At 38.6% G+C, this 16012-nt stretch overlaps 1 protein-coding gene across 1 annotated transcript in view; it reads right to left on the bottom strand.

The window, feature by feature from the left end:
• Positions 1 to 16012, bottom strand: part of LOC307143504 (uncharacterized protein) — a 237884-nt gene that overhangs the window by 51131 nt on the left and 170741 nt on the right. Inside the window, exons 12-13 of the mRNA XM_079845129.1 lie at positions 14402 to 14542; positions 9002 to 9044 (exon numbers count right to left, since the gene is read on the bottom strand). Coding sequence (XP_079701255.1) covers positions 9002 to 9044; positions 14402 to 14542 — 184 coding nt within the window. The remainder of the gene's footprint in view (positions 1 to 9001; positions 9045 to 14401; positions 14543 to 16012) is intronic.

The raw sequence follows: 16012 nt of genomic DNA, 5'->3' as shown, positions 1-16012 counted from the left end.
GGAAAACATCTCCGTTCAGTGCTCGTGAGCTTTTTTCTGTGAGACAGAGAGCCAAGTCGTGTCGTGTCTCTGACAAAGCACAGCGCGCCCTGAAGCCAGATCACCTTCACTTGCATCCTCACAAAACTTTGTCAATTGCATGTGTTTTAAGGCCTGCCTGTTTGAACATTGAAGCGATTTCAGACCATCGGATGTGTATAATGTTGACCGAATGCCTGATATATTGTGACTAGGGGTGTAACGATTCACTCGTTTGCATACATGTTTCAAGATCGATGCATATGCATCGTCAGGATTTGTAATCGATGCATCGATCTTGAAACATGTATTTTTGTATCATGAATCGTTGATTTCGGTCGATACTCGATTTAAAATGCTAAGAATCGAATGAATCGCGATTCAATAGCGATTCAGTGCATTAAATTAAACATTAGAATATATCTACTACATGCGTGAAATAATAGAGACGTTGTGCTGCGTCATCCACGGCCTCACAGCTCTCCTTTACAGACACGCACTGTACACTTTACCGCCTTCACTGGATTGCTCTTGCGCTCCGTCCGCTCATTTATATAAAATAAAATACTGAAGTTTCACGGAAATGGGTCATACCTGAGCAGTTGAAGTAAAACCCTGCTTATTCAAGGATGCACATTTATTGCATGGACGGAGCAAACACATTTGTAAGTGTCTAAAATGCATACACACAGTTCTGATGAATGATACATACATGAAATTTAACTTAATGTCGTTTAACTGAATATAGGAAGGAAACTGCTAAAGTAACTACAACATTACCAACACTGAAATAAGAGAGTGCGCAGGGGCGTAAATCGCGGGGGGGACGGGGGGGACAGGACCCCCCCAATCTGAGGGCTGTCCCCCCCTAAAAACCATGCTGAGTATTGTAAATAATATAATGATATACAATTAAAATAAATGTGTAAGTAGTAAAACAATACAAACGCAAACGGGACAAAAAAATGCGTTTTAAGTTTAGAAACATTTTGAGTCCCCCCCTTTGCCCCATAGTGGTTCGATCCACCGCGCACCTCAACTAACGTTACCCATTGACCGTAAAAAACTACCACACAAGTTTGGGGAGAGAACAAAGCTCTTCAGACAGCAGTTGTGAAACTCCAGTTAGCTGTCAAAGCTATTTTATTCACTTTAAACATCAGATGAAGTGATTATTTCTCTTTAAAACACTGCTAACATCACTTGCCCACTGCGGCATTGCCCCGGCCAGGCTACCGTCGTTCTCACTTTTATAGTAATAAAATAATTTAGTTCAGTTAGAGAGCAGACACAACAATTAAAAACTGAACGTGTCTGCTCAATACAGCACGAGCCGAACGAGCAAACAGCTGACAGACAAGATGATCGTGGAAGATTTGGTTTCAAAGCGAAATGTAAAAGCGCCTATTTAAGGGAGTGCCATTGTACTGTTTTCTTGTTGTGTTTTTCATTAAGAATAATAGGCTAATGAACCCAAAATTCAAGCAACCAGCCCCTGAATTAGCGCTAATTAAACCGAAAGTATGCGCACGGCCGCTCCGTCAGATCTGTGTTGGGTTTTGCTCAATATGATCATAAGTGGCAAATCAGAGGGCTTTCTGCAGTTGAATATCTAAAGATCTGAATATAGTATAAAATACTATGTGGATGACGCAAGATAATTTAATAATTATAATATGACTGCGTAGTGAACCTTAATCGTATTAAATGCACAGATCCTAAACGGTTGTAGTTCATGTGTGTTATTTGTGGAATACAGACGTGCGTCTCTTCTTAAATGGGACACTCAGAAAAAGTTATAAAAGTTTTAGTAAACAACTATCACTTTGTGTTGTTGGTCAGATAAAATGACAGAGAAAATAAAAATGGACATTACATAATTTTTCAGTGCACCAAAACGCCAAATAAGTACAAAATGTTTTTTTTGGTATACATATCCTTACAAGTACGATTTTGGCTGTATTATTTGTGTCCCCTTCAAAAATTGCTCGTGAGAAATGTCATGTTTATTGTCCCCCCCAACTGTTAGATGAAAATTACGCCCCTGAGAGTGCGGTTTATCTATCAATTAGATGCACATTAAAGTTGCGTCCGTCAGCAACAGTAGACACTGACGCGTTTTCTCTCAGAATCATCAGAAGGAAAATGTTCCGTATAAAGAGAACAAAGAGGGATTTTCTTTCTATTCCGTGAAGAAAAGTTTGTTTAGGATTAGTTGGAAAAGTGCATGATATTCTAGTCTCTCCATGGAAGCATTGCATGTTTAAGGCCTGGAATACTTTAATACTTTTTTTTTCACTACAATAAGGTTGTATTAGTTAACAGTAGTTAATGCATTAGTTAACATGAACTAACCATGAACAACACCTCTATTCAGCATTAGTTAATCTTTGTTAACGTTAGTTCATAAAAATACAGCTGTTCATGGTTTGTTCATGTTAGTTCACAGTGCGTTAACTGATGTTAACAAGATTTTAATAATGCATTAGTAAATGTTGAAATTAACATTCACAAAGATAAATAAATGCTTTATAAGTGCAGTTGATTATTAGTTCATGTTAATGTAGTTAACTAATGTTAACTAATGAACCTTATTGTAAAGTGTTACCGTTTTTTGCCCACTCTCTGACCTCTGAAGGCCGCTGTGTAATTCACACCCTGACTAAGACACATTAGTGGAAGCATTTTCATAATACTATGAATGCATATTAAAAAATGTATAATCGAATCGAAGTAATCGAATTGCATTGGATTTTAATGTGAATCATCTCGAATCGAATCGTTCTGAATTGGCAAATATCGTTCTTGAATCGAACAGAAAACCTATGAATTGTGAATCTAATCGATTCACTGGCTACCCAAAGATTCTCAGCCCTAATTGTGACACATGAACACTCAAACAGACAATAGCTCACACATCACGTGAAGATCGCACGCAGAGAGGAGCGCAGAAACTCATCGTCAACGCTGTCCTGGGATTTATTTACACACACAATCACACTCTCATTAATGCATTCAAATAAATGTAATGTAGGCCTACTGTGTTTATCTAATTTATCTGTATCTGATGTACAGCAAACAGAAATCTGTAAGAAATGTTACGAGCCATAGACAATAACTGCTGAAAGTGAGCAGCTCCCTTAAAGTATTTTAAAATCATAAAGAAATGCACGTTTTCATTAGAAAAAAATATTGAACATATTTACAGTATAAATCTTATCAGTGAGCTATAAGGGCAAAAAAGGAAAGCAAAAAAAGGAAAGCAAAAAAAAAGCTACAAAAAAAAGAGCAAAATAATCGTTCATTAATCGTAATTCGAGGCAAAATGTTCAATTAATCGAGATTTAGATTTTAGGTCAAATCGTCCAGCCCTAGCTAACACGCTAATATAGTATGGACCACTTACAGTGAGCTTCGTGACGCACTGCCGTTTTTAAATAGTACATCTCACTTATTTCAGGTTATGTATATTTTCAATGTACTGTACTCATCGAGTTGAATAAACGCCACCTAAAATGAGTGTCCGCAAGAGGATTTAAAAAATCTGGACATTTACAGAGACAGGAGAAGAGATATTCATATGATTAGCTACTATGTATAGAATTTTCCAAACTCAACAGAACATGAAGTTTTAAATCCAACCAAGTCGATCTGAGAAAGCAACGGCTGGTAAACATGCGGCATTATTTCACCACAGGGTGTTAGTGCTCATCTAAACTAGTGATCGCGATGCTGAAGTCTGTGACACCTGATGAATACGAACCTTTATTTATTTGTATTAAATATTTTATTCACTATTCTGTCATTTTTGTAATGTTTGAAATGTACATGTTTATGCCCAAAATGCTTAATTAATATTCAAAGTAGGCCTAGTTGACAGTCATTCTCCTCTACTGTGTGCGTTACTGTTAATTAAATATTTAACATATAAAATATGATCAGTAAGAGAACTGATCTGCTGCAGGATAGTGGGAGAATGTATTTATTTATTATTCAGAATGCACAGAAAATATATTTATAGGAACATTTCAGCAGTCTCAAGATAATTCATGTTAACGCAGAGAACATGATTCATTGTTTTAATCAATTGGCAGCCATTAAACGTAAAAAAATTAATCTGCAGTCATGCATGTAGGTGTACTGAACGCTGTTACCAGAAACTAAGTAGAATGCGGAAGTAGTTGTGCAAGTAGTCCATTAGAGTATATTAGAGTACTATGAGAGAAAAACAAATAAAGAGAAAGGAAAACGTGTACAATTACCTGAAACCGCAGATCTGAGGTTTATGCAACCACATTTGTCTGTTTAAAACTACATTCTGTGACACAATAACAGTAGTATTTTGAAAATTATTGTGGGTTTTTCTCCTCTGGCACTCGCTGGGAGAAATGCTGCCTGTCTAGACTGGGTATAGAGGCAAGAGGAGTGATTCAAACGGTGCACAGTTCTAGTGCTGATACTGGTCCAATATCAGGGCTCATGGAAGGCCTCTCAGCCAATCAGATTCGAGGACCAGACCTAACTGGTGCTGGGCTCCTGTAGGTGGTTTGCAGGTAAGCAGCTGTTGCTGGTTGAGAGTGTGGAGTAACACCTGTCAATCATGTCCCTAACTAGTGAGTACAGTGACTAAATCCCCGCAGTAGGGCAGTTTTGTAGCAGCGCACACACTCAAACACTCGGTGGTGTATAATAAACACACCGCATGATAGGGATTAGAGGCAGGCTAATTATAGACTCTGTATAGCGCACTGATGCTACTTAGGTACAGTAGGGCCCTCACAGGGGTGGGGGGTGGGGGGTACTCTAGGCGTGTCAGTCACTCATCTGGAACGCTCACCGCTTCAAAGCCGCTTTGTCTCTCTCCTAGCTAGGTGTCAAGTAAACTGCTGTAGAAAGATCACGTACAATTATGTTTATGTTCCTGGTGGTTGCTTTCTTATAAAAAAATGCTTGTTGTCTTGCTTAATGATTACTTCAGCAATTTTTTGTTATAAATCTGACACTGTATATGTTAAAATACCATGCAATTTGGTGTCAGCAACATTTATAAGCATCACCAGATAAGTGTCAGTATTTCCAAGGGTGAAAGGAATTTACAAACATGAATTTGACAATTTCTATAAAAACATTTTTTAAAGCAACTTACAATTGTGGAACATCACAAGCAATTATTACAATATTGCTAATATTGATTGACTTGATGAGCAGAACGTGTTCTATAATTTTTTTCTAAGTGAGAATTTCCCTCACAGAGAAAACAAGGGGCACACAAACTTAACAAAACCAAACAAAACACCTGAGCTATATCTAGGGGTCAGCATACTTTAATTTGGGCTGTTTTGATTTGGGCCAGTAAGCAACCACCAAGAAATGCCCTAGCGGCCAATGCTGCCTTCACTTGCTATTGGAAATTTCATAATTCATAATGAGCAGGAATCATGGAGGACACCATGTTTATTCTTGCCTATTTATTGGGAATATCTTCTTAAAACCAAAATTATATGTAGTGGCACACGCACTGACAACCATACAAACATTTATGATGCTGTCCGCTTTCTGCCGATTCTGTAATTTCGGTCAAATGCAGGCTATTTTAACTGTGTATAAAATATACAATATGCTTCAAATGATTATTCAACTCGTACATATCGTTTATGTAAAATGTTAAAGACAAGACAAGATGATCTAGCTGTTTTGGGGAAAAAACTAATCATACCTGTCACACAACAGTGGTTCTCCCCGCCACCATGTTTAGAGTTTATGGCATGCCAATCTCGGGAATTTGGGTATACTATCCCAGTGGTAAACACGACATCAGAGGGCATATTCATGTGCAATTTTTACCTAGGAAACTCCGAAAAAGGCAGCATAAAACACAGAATTCATTAGCAATTGCATAACAAAGCCCTAATATTTCATTCTAAAATAGTTGTTTTTTGACTGTTGCAGAAAATTGTTTGTTTTCTTTGTATATGTTCTTTATCAGCAAATGTCATTTGTCAAACTATTTTGTATGTTTATCCTTTATATTATTCTTATGTTTTTTTTTCATTACTTTGCTCTGCTGTTAACCATTACTAAATGTAATTCTTAAAACTAATGTATCTTGCTGTCACTTTTTGGGGAAGATCACTGCATATCACTCTTTGATAAGATATATTTATGCTAATGTTAACAGCGGCTGATTTGAAGGTGATATCCAGCACATGAACAGCCAGCCACTAGATCTTGTACATTTTCATAACAAGTAGAGCTGGAGTCTTTCCTCACAAAGGCTCCCTGTAATACAGCACATCTCTGTGAGACGAAGCATGAAGGTTGCACTCTGTGCAATGCAAATGTCACAGGGAAAGCGGGGACGTCAGAGCTTGAAAACGTCCTCAAAAGAGTGTGTGTTCTGCCAACCCAAACGTGACAGCATAAAGAGAGCAATGTTTACTAACTAGGGTGATGAACCCCCTGTCGAGCACCCTCCTTCCTCAGGCAAGGCGGCTCTGCTCTGTCTACAGCAGGAGTTGATGCTAAATTCATTCCTGTTACTTTTTTCTTTTATTTAATTTTTAACATGCTGTTTTGAGAATGAATTATATGAATGAGGTAAGCATTACAGCCATCATCCTCAAAATAGGAAAGATTCATTTAGACAGCAGCCAGTGAAGTTAGTCTGTAGCAACTCTGTAAACAAACATCCAGCTGATGTACCTGTGGCAGCCAAGTGACTGCATTGGGCTAGAGACAGAGCTGAACTCTACAGTTGTTATAGCTGTGCACATTACCCACAACACCACATGGGAAGCTTTTGAGAACGTCTTGAGTTGAGGCTGGGATCTTTGTATGCTAACAGATTGGAATGGAAATATTTAGCCTCATTACAAGGTTTGGTAAGACTCAAGCAAACCAAGAGGAGCGCCAAGATACAAGAGTGCGCTTGAAAATATTTAGTCATGCATTATTCATTATTGTGATTCCTCTCCTGCCTCTAAGCTCATTTCCAGAGTACCGGCCATAGGCACGAGACGCAGTAGAATGATTTTTCACACTTGAGTTGCAACAGTATTGTAAAAGACTGTTCACACAAGAAGGGTTTCTCCCTAAGGGTAAGGTTGTGTCTTTTAGTTGGTTGCATTATTTAAAGAAATAGTTCAACCCAAAATTAAACCCCCTCCCCATGAAATACAAAGATACACATTTTTAGATCATTACACAGCTTGTTAAACGAAAGCAGCTTAGAAAACTAAACAATGGGGATATATCTGATTGGATGTTAGAAGATATGCAAGAAAAGTAAAAGGCATTCATTTGATTCCTTTACATATGTACATATGTTGTTTTCCTTTCTGTTGACTATCTGTATGTGAATATGCGAGTGTTTATGTCATAATATTTTTAAGCTTCACATGCTTTACATATATACACTTACCTAAAGGATTATTAGGAACACCTGTTCAATTTCTCATTAATGCAATTATCTAATCAACCAATTATCTATCCAGGTGTGGTCCTGGTCAAAACAATCTCCTGAACTCCAAACTGAATGTCAGAATGGGAAAGAAAGGTGATTTAAGTAATTTTGAGCGTGGCATGGTTGTTGGTGCTAGAGGGGCCGGTCTGAGTATTTCACAATCTGCTCAGTTACTGGGATTTTCACGCACAACCATTTCTAGGGTTTACAAACAATGGTGTGGACAGGGAAAAACATCCAGTATGCGGCAGTCCTGTGGGCGAAAATGCCTTGTTGATGCTAGAGGTCAGAGGTGAATGGGCCGACTGATTCAAGCTGATAGAAGAGCAACTTTGACTGAAATAACCACTCGTTACAACCGAGGTATGAGGCAAAGCATTTGTGAAGCCACAACACGCACAACCTTGAGGCGGATGGGCTACAACAGCAGAGTGACATACCACTCATCTCCACTACAAATAGGAAAAAGAGGCTACAATTTGCACGAGCTCACCAAAATTGGACAGTTGAAGACTGGAAAAATGTCTCGATTTCTGTTGAGACATTCAGATGGTAGAGTCAGAATTTGGCGTAAACAGAATGAGAACATGGATCCATCATGCCTTGTGCAGGCTGGTGGTGGTGGTGTAATGGTGTGGGGGATGTTTTCTTGGCACACTTTAGGCCCCTTAGTGCCAATTGGGCATCGTTTAAATGCCACGGCCTACCTGAGCATTGTTTCTGACCATGTCCATCCCTTTATGACCACCATGTACCCATCCTTCCAGCAGGATAATGCACCATGTCACAAAGCTCGAATCATTTCAAATTGGTTTCTTGAACATGACAATGAGTTCACTGTACTAAAATGGCCCCCACAGTCACCAGATCTCAACCCAATAGAGCATCTTTGGGATGTGGTGGAACGGGAGCTTCGTGCCCTGGATGTGCATCCCACAAATCTCCATCAGCTGCAAGATGCTATCCTATCAATATGGGCCAACATTTGTAAAGAATGCTTTCAGCACCTTGTTGAATCAATGCCACGTAGAATTAAGGCAGTTCTGAAGGCGAAAAGGGGTCAAACACAGTATTAGTATGGTGTTCCTAATAATACTTTAGGTGAGTGTATGTTCAGCTTCAAAACTACTCTCTAGTAAAGTGATAGAATGATCCTTAAGAGAGAGTTCAACAAACCAAGAGGTCAACAGAAGACGTCAGTAATGATCTGTGATTCGGACACAAAGCAACAAAGCAACTGATTGGAGCATCTCAAGCCGTGTAGTAACCCTCTCTTACAGTACTTGCAAAACTTGAACTTTGAAAGTCAAAAAGCACTTTGGAGTACATGATATCAGAAAGCCCTACACTCAATGGCTTAAACACAGGAGAATCATCTTAATATTTACTTATTCTTGTCCTGTTATACATGCAAAGCACTACAGACATTTCCATCCATTTCACTCTTACTCCATTTACAATGTCTGTAAATCTGGATTCGAGAGGCACTGGACACTAAAAATAGAACATGATTTCATTTACCTTGGTTAGTGGTATCGTCGCGATCTCTCCTGCCTTTTCTGACCTGCAAAGAAAAAGAATGTTCAAATTAACAGTGGTATAGAAAAAAAATGAAATATTCAGATAAGATATAATCAGAAACCCTATTATAAGTGTGGTATAAGTGTAGTAATGTGTATGTGTAGCTACTTTGACTCTACAAGACAAAAATGGTGTCCTTTTATTACTCCAGTCACATTGAAGAACATTCTAGTTAAGTGGCCAAAAGCCTAAAGGTAAAAAGGCCAAAAGGTGGCTGCATGTGGAGCATGGAGTGAATCAGTTACAAGCTTCCGTTAAAAACTTTTCTAGGTTTGGTCCACAGGGTAAAATGTACCTCCGATCTTTCAAACAGTCACCCCTCTGGGAATGTATGGGCTGAATCTCCATTCCATTTTCATTCACTGTTGTCTTATAAAGTCCTTGCTTTTGGCTCAGTCCTCAGTCTTTGAAATTCAAATAATTTTTTTGTCTTTTTTCTTTATGGCTTTGTAACTAGAGGGCTGTATTTCAGAGATATTAATCTGCTTTTGGAGAGAGGAAGTCTGCAGTAACACTTGATGTCTGGCCAGTTTCAAATCACCGGGGAGGTTACGTATGAAAAATAAAAAAATAGAAAAAAAAAAATCCACGGAAGAGATTTGACCACATACATGGTAAAAACGGCAGAACTACCCTTAAATACATTGTTTTGTTCCTCGTTGGCCAGAAAAATGTTTCGCAAGTGATTTGCTTCAGGCCAGAATGAGGGACAGCACTGATTTACTGCTTTCATTCATCTCAGGCACGTTTTAACTTAAACTAAAGGGGCGATACGTGTCAAATAATACAAAGGAAACTCACTGATCTGTACTTCCATACGGCACACCTAAGAAGTCTGTAATACTAAAAAAATTCTTTAAAAATGACCACAAATTAAAATTTGTATTGATATATTATATACAACTTGACACTTTTATAACCTGCCTGGATTAACCAAGAAAAATACCACTGCATAGCAATAACACTAGAATGTGCTGAAAAATGTAACGATTAAACTTTACTAAATGTATATAATTACATTACTAAATGTTTATTAAGAAAACTAGACAAATTGTTTGGAAAACGAACAAAAACTAGAATGGTTTAAAAATAAAAAAGAAATAATAAAAATGTTTATTTCCAATGTGATCTCAAGAGCATTCGTCCATATACTTACTTTTCCGTAGACGTGTGTATAAATCCATATTTAAAATCATGCTATTAATATCTTGATTCTATTATATTCAACTGTCATATCAATGACATTATGTTTTCAGTCGCATTTATTAAATGTTGTTTACTCATCTACTTTATGAAATGATAACATTTCGCTCTGTTCTATGTGACTTTTGCTGCAAACTCGTTTAGAAAAATTACATTAATGTTAAACAAAATTACATTCTAAAACCTTAAAATGAATAGCTTTTCTGTAATCGTTGAACCATTATTTATCATGTAATATTTATTTTGTTTGCCGTGGGAAACAGGCGTTGTCTCAGTATCGTCCTATGCTGTGACTGACAACAATAGAACCATAAGATACACCAAAAATACACAACATGAATTCACAAGTGAGGAACAGACCCAAATTCAAGCCTTTATTTAGTGATCATCATCATCTTTATTAGCATCGACCATAGAATGTCAATTTCCCGCACTCATTATGAATGAAAAAAAAATGGCCGCCTTGAGAAGCTTTACGACACATTTTACCGCAGTGATATCAAATGCTCATTGGCTCTCGCCTGCTTCGTCACAGATTGCGACATGCCGTGTTTCGGTTGATGTGCGTTTGAATGAGAAATGCACACCTTCATGGAGTGGAGATTTTTTGAGCAATTAATAACGTAAATTCTGCTCTGTATCTCACACAAAACTATTATTTACCACCAGAGAAGACTGCGACTGCAACAGATTGTCATTTGAACTACTTTTGGTACTGCTTTTGACATTTTTGCAAAAAATTAATTATTGTGATCACACTTGTCTGTCTCTTATGTTTTTCTGTGTAACTGTACATATTTTTGAGAAATGGTTATGGGTAGGTTTAGAGGTAGGAGTGGGATTAGTGACTGAAAATATCTTTTTAATGCTATATTGTTCATAAAATGATTTTGTTTGGGTTTGGAGGTAGGGTTAAGGGATCTAAAATGTATGTATAAAATGGTAAAAGGGCAATTATACAAATATCATTTGATATAAAAGTTTCATAAATATTTTAAGTTTTTTTTTAGCTGTAAATGTGTAATGATGTTTACATTTAAGTGTTGTCAATATGCCCATATTGTACGGTACAAATAATTTTGTTTGCTCAAAATACAATGTTAATTTTGAAGGAGCTGAAGTGGAAAAAATTATGGGTGATGTTAACCAGCTACACCTTGAAAGGGTGAGGGTGGGCTGCCTAATATATCCTTTATATGTGCATTTTATTAATAACCTTTTAATCACCGATACATTCTTAAGTTCTTCGACTACATAAACTGTAACAGCCAAGGGAAGGACAGCAGATCAATACCAACAATGGCATTATCAAATTCAATCCAAATAATAAAGAATTATAGAAAATACCTCTGCTCCAGTAGTAAAAAAGTCTTAACGACTGTAGACAAATCAATCGCGCGGCTGACAATATAATTGCCAGCATGGAAGAAATATCGAGTAGTGCTTTAATTGAATTGAAAAAGCAAAGCTCTGAGTCAGTGCTAAGAATCCATCAGCTGTATATAATCAATGAATCTAGAGGTTATCGAAAGCAAGGCCTTTTAAAAGGCAACGTCTGAGGCTGGTTGACCCTCTAGCTGAGGGGGCAATGCCTCTGTCTGCTTAAGTATATTTCGGTTTCAATAATGGACACTGCCAGATGAGACCCAGTCAGGCCTTTAAAATATTTAACCCAGGCTTTTGTAAAAAGAGACGCATAATGCAGTGGAAATGACATTGTCTGTTACTGTGGCGCAAATGAATTTCTCTTGGCTTTAATTATTTCTTTCTTCCCACTCCCCCGGAGTCCTCCTCTCTGCAGCCAAAGGATCATGTGAAACATTTCGTTCCTGACCTCCATTCAAAAATTCAACAGTTCTGCCGGGAGACAGAATGCCCCACATTTCCCAACGAAATCCCTTGCGTCCTCACACCCAGGTGTAGACCGCATTGTCCCCAGGTCTTTGTGACATTTCTGTGGTGCAGGCAAAAACCTAGAGAACTGTGTGCACATTTGAATAAGGCAAAGGAGTCAAACGCACAGACCGTTCTCCTGTTAGGGGACTATATGAAAAGGCTAATTGAATCAAATGGGCAAATGAAAGCCTAAACTGAATGTGAAGCATATCACAAGATGAAATCTAGCACTACAGCTTTTGGAGAGCCTCTAGAGAATCTCGCTACACATGGCAGCCCTGAGGGGAGGCTTTTACTCATTAGTGAGTTGTAGGTTTGGTGCTGAGAGTGAGAATGATAGCAAGAGAGAGAGCAAAAGAAAGGGGATATGGCCATAATAAAGAAAGACAGATGATGAATAAGGTACTTATTCCGGGATAAACTCATAAACAAGCACTTGAAACCCGTAAACAAGCAGCTACATATTGATTTATGTGCAATTGCAAGTTAGATGACATGCATCCACAGATGCATCTTATACTACGTGCTTAATGCAAGCAATAAGCAATAACAACGTACTTACATGCAAGCAATACTTTACAACATTGATCCCATTTGCTGTGAAGTTCAGCAGATTTTATTTTCAAGGTACTTATGCACCTGATAATGAAGCTTAAGCAGACCAGGCTCATGCAGTACATGTTTTAACCTCCAGGAGCCACTGTTGTTCTGCGGATCTCTCACTCAGAGTGCCATCATTTCCCCTCATAACTACCGCAGACACCTGTCGTCATTAAGAAAACATTCACATATTCAAAAGGCAGGGGTGTGCAGACAGCTAAATTAAATAACTGTCAAAATACTGACATGAAAATCTGTTTCACTGCGAACATAAAGGAAATATTTTATGTGAAAAAAATCAAGTGGTGGGTGTGTTAAAAAGCAAGCCTTCAATTTTCCCCTTGATGTTGTGTTTTCTAAATTACGCCTGATACATCACCTTTAGATACTGTTTGAATAGTTCAAATAGTGTTAGTCTTCACCAATTATTCTTTTGAGAGCACCAACAATGGCTTTTAAAGTAAATTACAGAGTAGGAGGACCTTTAGTAAAATTGCAGTCTAGTAAAGCCTTACTAGACAAAAAAAACCCTACAGATGAGTGAACGGAGTTATGCGGCTCAATGAATTCCCTTTCAGAGTTACGTCTGAGTAACACGTACGCCCAAAACGCACTTCCAGAAATCCATTTCCCTAACTCCATCTTTCCGCTAGTTTAGAGCTGGCCGGATTACCTCAACAAACCCGGCTGATATGAACACCGGATGGGAGGGGATGCGGAAAGCAGAACTCTGCAATCTCCAGGTGGCACAATCCATCCGCAGAGGGCTCGAGATGGAGGGAGGGGCCTAAAACGAGATCATTTCTGAGGGAAAAGCTTATTTACAGGGTCCCTCACCTGCTTAAGTGCTGCTTAGTCAATCATACGATGCTCGGCGCATCACTCTAGGTGTGTGCCGGGGTGAAAATGTGAAAATGGCTGCACGAGGAAGCATCTGGGAGCAAAGAAACCGCCTCTGCGCTGACTGACGTGTCTAATCATGCTACTCTATCCACCGTCACACAAACAACTCTGAATCATTAGGGCCAGAAATCTATCTGGTTGTATTACACGAGACCCATCCGAACGGAGCTCATTTAAATATTAATACAAGCCTCATACATAAACAAGTACTGTAATGTATGAATCTCTAAAAAAAGACTCCTGCCGAGGATGATCTCCATTTCCCCCGTCACAGATGAAGCCAAGGAGACGACGATTAAAAGAGCGTGAGCGATGTTCACATTCAGTCTGACTTGCGTTGTCATTTATTGTTCAACTTGTTTTATTGAGTTGTAATTCTACGTGCCTGGAACCGAACCCACTCCATCCAATTCGTTATCTGCCATCTTGGATTATAGGGAGACAATGTGCTTTTAAACGCAGATGTATAACAGCAGAATTCAACATCTCACTGAGCTAAAGTGGCACAGCCAACCTTGGATGTTTGAGAAGATTTTCTGGAATTTTTTCTCACAAACAGAGAAACTAGACTAGAACTGGCATTTGTTAAAAAAAGACTTCGGCCCATGAACACCTGGTACACTAACTAAGGCAATCATGACAGCAACCTGTGAGTATCACGTCTCCTGAGACATTGTACAATAACCCCAAAACATGTGAATACAATGTTTGTATGTTCATGTGCATGTATGCACTCACTCCTCGAGGGAGATGTTGGAGTAGATAAATGTGTGTACTGGATGAGTCGCCTCTGTTTGTCCTGCACTCCTATTTAAGAGTTTCTCCTCCAGCAGTGGCTCCACGGCCATCTGGGGAACAATCTCTAAAACTGCCCAACACCTGCAAGTGAAGGAGAGAGGGAGAGAGAGAGAGAGAGAGAGAGAGAGAGAGAGAGAGAGAGAGAGAGAGAGAAAGAGAGAGAGAATGTAGATTTTCAAGTAATCCATATAGTAAATAACAATACAAATATATAACGCTAGAATTTTATTTGTTGATTTTTCATTAGCTTTTAATACGGTACATACACATATCTCAGTAGAGAAGCTTTTGAGCTTTGGTCTCGACTGTCGGATGGATTCTGGATTTTTTAACTGATCGAATACAGAGTAAGGGTAAATGGGTGCCTGTCAGGGGTATTGTCTTCCTCCACAGGGTCCCCTCAGGGGTGTGTCCTTTCTCCCCTTCTATATATTTTATATACTGATGACTGCCGAAGTAGGCATGATAATAGATTTATTTTAAAATACGCAGATGATTCAGCTGTTGTTAGCCTTCTTCGTTCTGATGAAAATGGCCATGGCCCAGTGGTAGATGATTTTGTGCAGTGGTGTGACAGGGCATGTCTGTAAATAAATGCATCTAAAACAAAGGATATGCTTAGCGATTTTAGACATAATCAAACTAATCAAATGAGTACAATTATTAAAGAGCAGAATGTTGGGGTGTGTGATTGATAACAAGTTGAATTTCAATTCCAATATGGAGATGATTTGTAAAAAGGGCCAGCAACACCGGTTTTGTTTACGGAAATTGTCTAAGTTTTATATTGATAGGTCGTTGATGACCTTGTTTTATAAGTCTTACATTGAGTCAGTTATAACTTTCTCTTTATTATGCTGGTATGGCGGTCTTAGTGTTAAAGCTAAGAATGCAGTGGTGAAAATAGTCAATACCAGTAGTAAAATTATAGGAGCTCATCAGAGTCACCCTACTGACTTGTATAATTGTCAGGTCGTAAGGAAAGCCCAATCCATTTTAATTAATTCCTCCCATCCCCTACAGTCTGAGTTTAATTTTCTACCTTCTGGACTTAGAATTAGATTTCCCACTGTTAGAAGCAACAGGCAAACATTCATTTATTCCTACTGCGGTTTCTTTGTTAAATTCGGCCATGGGAGGAGTTGGGAAGTAGGTAGATGTTTGGGCTGCTGCGGTCTTGTTTTGCAACGCAGAAATAAACAAAATAAAGTGAAAGTAATGCAACATAAATACACACATGCGCGCGCGCGCACACACACACATGTCTGGTGCGCTATCCTTCTGGGGACTCACCATAGGCGTAATGGTTTTTATACTGTACAAACCGTATTTTCTATCCCCTTACACTGCCCCTGCCCCTAAACCTAACCCTCACAGGAGACATTCTGCGTTTTTACATTTTCATAAAAACTCATTCTGAATGATTTATAAGCTTTTGTGCCCGTGGGGACCTCAATTTAGGTCCCCACGGTGACACGAGTCCCCATGAGTCTGTCTCTTCATCTGTCCCCATGTTTGTTTTTGTGAAATGTGAGGACATTCCATAGGCGT

This window comes from Gobio gobio, assembly GCF_949357685.1.
Source record: "Gobio gobio genome assembly, chromosome: 19".
Lineage (NCBI taxonomy): Eukaryota > Metazoa > Chordata > Actinopteri > Cypriniformes > Gobionidae > Gobio > Gobio gobio.
Note: the sequence above shows the minus strand (reverse complement) of the source record. Positions and strands in the feature narration are given on the sequence as shown.